Raw genomic sequence first — 6,000 nt, 5'->3', positions numbered from 1 at the left:
TGTGGTCTGACCAGCGTGGCAAGCTGTCCTTGAGCAGCTCACTTGCTCTTTCTAGGCTGGCCTGTTTCTGTATCTGTAAAAATGGACAGCCATTGGGCTAGGTGCCCTCTGAGGTCCCTGGCTGCTCTCTGCCCTAATACCTGGATCTCTCCCTGGGGGCAGGGGAAGACCCCTTGTACCATTTTTTCCCCAGATTTGCTAGTTTATCTGAAGAACCACCTCTCCAATCCCAAATGGCTGGGGTCACCCTTGGGAGCTGAAAGAACAGAAAGAAACAAGGGGTGGCCTCCTCCTGTCAGGTCAGGTGGGAAGGCAGCTCCTCCTCCCCCACTCCTCTAGGGCAGAACAACCAGCACCAAGATCACACCAGATTAACAGGAGTTAACTCCCCAGGCCCTGGGATTTTTGCAGTAATGTATAAACTATTATTTCAAATTATTTTTCTTAATTACTGCCACCCACTGGGAGGACCTTCACTTTGATAATTCTGGGCTGTGAAATCTCACCCCAGGCCCCACTTTTATCTTCCACCAAACACCTGCAGGTCATAAAAACAGAGAAGAAACCTCCTCATACTCCCTTCTTGTAGAGGAAGAAGGGGGGAGGGGAAAAGGGAAGGTAGGCTTCCCTGCCCACCTGCCTTCTGTGAGACATGGGGATAAGGCTAGTGAATAGGGCATTTCCAGGCCATTAGCCTGTCCCTGTTTAGCCTTTCTAACTTGGCTCTATCAGTAGTTAGCCCAGGGAAACTTGGACTTTGGATCCCAACCAGTTCAGCCAGTCATTGTAGCCTCAGGAGTGACTCGGCTCAAGAAAGCCCCTGTGGGAGCCTCTGGGAGCCTGCCCTTGGGTCAGCAGAGAGCTACAATGCTGGCTGGGGGGGTGGGGGGGGGTGTCAGGGGCTCCACCCTGCCAAATTCTAGACCAGAGCCACAGGGTCAGCTGCAAAGGCCCGTGGACGTGGGGCAGGAGTCTCCAAGAGGTTTCTTTTGGCTGGGGAAGGAGGAGAGACAAGGGCTAATCCCTGGGAGTGCTGCATCCCAGGCCAGCAAGGCACAAAGTGCCCTCTAGCCACCTCATTCAGTATGACCTCGAAGCTACTGGTCCCCAGGGGGAGGGGGTGAGAAGTAAGACTGAGCAGGACCCCCAGCAGGAGACCCTCTGTTTCAATCGGCACAGATGGTCTGTGTCACTGTTCAACAGCAGACTGTGTGGTCCTCATGGTGAAGGCCTACTGGCCCAGGGCCATATGTTTGAGGACAGGACGGGCCCCAGGAGTCTACGGAGTCCACTGGAGACTCGTCTTTATTGGGAGATCAATACAAAAGGAGCCAGACAGGGAAGTAGCTGCGTTTGGCAAAGGCTGGGTCGGCCAGGTCCTGAGAGACTTCAGAGGAGGAATGCAGACACTGACAACCTCAGATCTCCATGAGCTGGTCATTCCCCACGATCACCTCATTCACTCTCTTGGCTAAAAAGGAAGGAAAAAGATTTGTTGAGAGCTAACCCCATTACTTCCTTTATAGCCCAACTGGGGTTCAATTAACAGCTTTCCCTTCCATCTCTGGTCCTCCCACCTCCAGAGAACTGTACACCATCCCTTCCAGGGATATTGCTCTAACTCTGCTCTCTGATCCACCACCAGCTATCTGGTAGGGCCCCTCAATGAGCCCAGGTAAGGAGGGGCTGACACTCTATTTTCTCCCCTCAAGCCATCACTGAACCTCTGGGGAATAAGCAAGAGGAATCCTTGAGCATTCAGAAGAGAGGAGGGTAAGGAGCTGTGGTCGGGAAGGTTTGGGGGTGGAAACAGGGCAAGAGGGATTTCAAAGACTCACTAGAATACTACCAACAAATGGCCACCCAGCCAGCCTTGGAGGAATGTGTGTCCTAACCCTGGTATTTGTGGGGGAAAGGCCTGGGGAACTCAGACTGGTCCTGCTCAAGCTTGTCCCTGGAGGAGCCAGGATCAACTAAAGCCTGCCATGTGAGACCATGAGCCACTTTCATGGGGAACCTAGAAGAAGGGGAAACAAAGCAGGAAGAAGACATGGGAGTGGACAGGGAGATGGAAGGGCAGCTATTACTCATGAGGTTCTGGGGATGGTCTTAAACAGAACTTCCCCAAGACCACAACACTGGGGGCTGAGGAAGGTCTCAAGGGAAGCCTGACTCTGGGGCTGGAGATGGTGTCAGCAAAGGTGGCTGGGGAGGTGTCTGGCTGAAGAGAAGAGGCCTAGCAAGGGCCCCAGAGGGTGCAGCTGGCCATCCAGAGAGAGAAGGTCAGGGCGGCCAGGAGATAAAGAGGGATCCAACTGAAGGCTGCTGGCCTCTCAGCCTGGAGCCCAGATGCACACAGCGGGCCTTCCAACTGCCTAGCTGAGCACTAGACAGATGCCAGTGGGACTTGGCCCTGACTTGCAGCACCTCCAGCTGTTTCAGGTGTAGCCTGCCAGTGGGGGGTGGCTCCTTCCAGGTGGGTGAGCTGCTGGCCCCTCCCCCCTCCCCAGGCATCTCCAAAGGATCCTAAAGGGGCTGCCTTGTCAGTGGAGCAGAGAAGCCACCTCTGGTGGAGGCAGCAGCACTAGTAAGTGCTGCTTGACTCCCCCACCCCCTTCATTCACTTCTGGGGTCAGAGATGATGAAAAGTGCCCTTTGGGTGGACACAATCCTCTCCACTTCCTCCTTGAGGCAATCTAGTGTGGACATCCCTTGAGGAGCTCTCTGTGGTCTGGAAGGGTCTCCCTCTTGCCTCTGGCTAAACCTGGGGCAGCACTCCCCCAACCCAGCCTGGCTGTCCTCCATGTCTGCAATGCTCCCCCACCCCTTTCCTCATGGCCAGCAGAGCTCCTAGCTAGTTTCTACAGAAGAGTCACAAAATGACAGCAGCTCAGAGGTGGAAAAGGGACCCCTACCTGAACGAGAACAAACTAGACCTTCCTGTGAAGCAGCTGCATCATTCAAAGTGTTTCATCGCATATTTTCATTACACTGAAACCTGATGACCATATCTCATATTTTATTAGAATTTCAAACAGTGAGAATTCAAATCATGCAGCCATGCCACAGGATTCGTTCTTGGCACCAATCAGGACCTGGCTGTCGGCACCAACTCTATAGGGCATGACTTACATCAAAGGCTGAATGGGAGGAAGCCTGTGTCTCCAGAGACTTCCTATGCCACTCCATGCTGCCTCTGGGTGGGGAACCCCCTGCTTGGATTGATCTGTCTGGACCTTCCCTCTGGGGACCAACAGAACAAATCTAGTCCCTCTTCCATACATTTGGAGATTGATAGCTCCCTCTGCACCTTTTCCTCCCCAGGTTGAACATGCCCTCTTCCTTCCCTCCATCCTCAGTTGGCATCATTCTGCCACACTCACCTCTGGCCTCCTGCCTCTGCTCTGCCTGCTCCTGAAATGTTCTTTCCTCATCTTCTCTTGGATTTTCAGGGTTTCCTTTAAGACTCAGCTCAAATGCCCTCTACACAGAGCCATTCTTGACCTCATCCTTCCAAAAGAGCCCCATATTCATTTTGTGCATCATCTGCATATATTTTTCTGTGTCTGCTGTGTCTTGTTAGAATGGAAGTTCCCTGAGGGGAGAGCCAGCTGCACTATTATGTGTTCCTGCTGCTTATAGACATATTGTAGGGGGTTAATAAATGCTTGGGCCCCATTTGATTTCCTGATCGAACTCCAAGAAGACAGAGTTCACATCTTCTCTAAACCCTTTCCCATGGCCAAAGCACCCTTCTCTATACTCCATAGGTGCCTAATAAACAGAGGTGATAGTCCGGAAGGAGACCAAAGTCCTAGAAAGGGATTTCAGGTTTCAAATCCAGGCAAATGAAATGCGAGAAGTAGAGATGGCCACCAAAGGTGAGAGCAGAGGCTCAAGCCATTTTGCTATGGGCTCAGCTTCCAGCACACAGTAGCTGCTCAGCCCAGAGCTGCTAGAATGCTCTTACTCCTCTCCCCTGCGATCCTGGCTTCCTTCAAAAGTCTGCACAAAGCTCCACCTTCTATGAGGAGTCCTTCCTGAACTCCCCAGATGCCAGGCTTCCCCATGCCCATGTTTCTATTTACCATGCACATGCTCTTTCCCTTGATGGAATGGAAGCTTCCTGAAGAGAGGAACCGATTCATTTCTGACTCTGGATCCATAGTACTTGGGAACATAATGGGGTTGGGGTTGGGTGATCTTTGGACTGTGGATCTCAGCAGGCCAGTTTAAGGAACAGGAGCTGGAGGAAGTTTAGGCACTACACCTCTTAGCTCAGCAACGAGTTACAGCCAAGACTCTCCCAGAACCCCAGGAAGGCTGGAGTCAGACCCAACAATGCCCAAGAGAAGGACTCAGGGTCCTCCTGCCAGTGCTCCTGCCTGCCCTCCTTCCCGGCTACTCCCAAGTCTGTTTTGGGCTGGCAACGTGCATTTATTAAGTAACTGTTGTGTGCTGAGCTCTTTACTGGGGTGCTGGGGACACAAAGGCTCACATTTTAATGGGGGAGATAATACTCAATTATGTGTAAATGAGATTTATAAGGCTAAATTGGAGATGATTGATGAAGACACTAGAATTGAGAGGGATTGGGAAAGGCTTCCTGGAGAAGGGGGGATTTTAGCAGGGACTTGAAGGAAGCCAGGAGAGAGAGGTGAAGAAGGAGAGAATTCCTTCTTCAGGTATGAGATCCAGCCAGCAAAAATACCTGCAATCACAAGGCACAGGGAGAAAGCCAATAAGCATCACTGGATCATAGAGAATTTGAGCATGTGCCAGGGTAGTATAAAGTATAAGAACTTGGAAAGGTATATGGGGGTGGGAGGAAACAGGTCATGAAGAGCCTTGAATGACAAACACGATGTTGTACTTGATCCTAGAAGAAATAGGGAACCAGTACTGGACTCTACTGAGAGGGGGCAGGGAAGAAACTCAAGTCAGGTCTGGCATTAGAAAAACCACTTTGATAGCTGAATGAGTGGGGAGAACCTGGAGGCAGAGAGACTCACTGGCAACTACTGCAATAGTCTGGGTGTGAGGTGATGAGGGTCTGTACTAGGGTGAGGGTCATGTCAGAGGGGAGAAGGAGGCGAATTCAAGAGATGCTGCAAAGATGAACTCAACAGACCTTGGCAACAGCTTCTCTCTTGGGTGAAAAAGGGGAGATGAGAATGATTCCTGGGTTGTAGTCATAGGAGGGTGGTGGTGGTGTTCTGGGGGGTAGGATTTAGGGAGAAAGATAATAAGTTCTGTTTTGAGCAAGTTTAGTTTAAGATTTTTACAGGACATCCAGTTCTAGATGTCTGAAAGGCAGCTGGAGATGGGAGATGGAAGGTCAATAGATAAGGGAAGGCTTGGTCTGGTTGGCCCCCACTTCCCCCTTGAGCTCTGGCATGCTGAAATTAAACCCAGACAGGCAGACAGACATACAGCTGCTGGGCTCTGGGTATCACAGGAGGCTGAGGAAGGGAGGGTGGCCCAGGCCCCAGGCACTGGCCCACCAGGGAGCTGGGGCCTGGAGGGGCAGCCCTGCACAGTGTTTACTCACTCCATTATATTCCCTAATTTAGAAACCCTTTATACCAAATGGGAAACAGTCCTTGGCCGCCCCAGAGCTGCTACTCTGCTAGACTGGGGAGGAAGCCACTGCCTCTGGGGAAGGGGGGGGGGGGGAGGTGTAGAACTGGGTCTTTCAAAGTACACAGCATTTCAACACCAATACAAGGAGTAAAGAAAGGAGGCCTCAACTCAACACTGGGAGAGAAAGCAAGAAACACACCAAGTTGGTAGGGGACAGATAAGGCTGTCAGAGAGGAGACAGCCTGGGGCAGGAGCTTTAGCCTTTAGACAAGATTTGTTGCTTTTTTACTTCTAGAAGCATCAGGGCTCCCCATTTCTAGGTCAACTAAAGGCCAAGTATGAAAGGTAGAGGAACCATGGTTGGAATGTGGGGACTCCCAGTTATCTTTTAAAACTATTAATGCTGGTCTCAAGAAG

At 51.4% G+C, this 6,000-nt stretch overlaps 1 protein-coding gene across 2 annotated transcripts in view; it reads right to left on the bottom strand.

Moving 5' to 3' along the window:
- Nucleotides 1–1,287: 1,287 nt before the first annotated feature.
- Nucleotides 1,288–6,000, bottom strand: part of EIF2B3 (eukaryotic translation initiation factor 2B subunit gamma) — a 94,482-nt gene continuing 89,769 nt past the window's right edge. For both annotated transcript variants that reach the window (XM_001363162.4, XM_056815241.1), the window contains one exon: nucleotides 1,288–1,471. In XM_001363162.4, the coding sequence (XP_001363199.1) occupies nucleotides 1,419–1,471 (53 nt within the window). In that variant the 3' untranslated portion in view covers nucleotides 1,288–1,418. The remainder of the gene's footprint in view (nucleotides 1,472–6,000) is intronic.

The sequence above is a fragment of the Monodelphis domestica genome, chromosome 2, assembly GCF_027887165.1.
Source record: "Monodelphis domestica isolate mMonDom1 chromosome 2, mMonDom1.pri, whole genome shotgun sequence".
Taxonomy (NCBI): Eukaryota; Metazoa; Chordata; class Mammalia; order Didelphimorphia; family Didelphidae; genus Monodelphis; species Monodelphis domestica.
The sequence above is the reverse complement of the archived record's forward strand: the minus strand, read 5'-3'. Positions and strand labels throughout refer to the sequence as shown.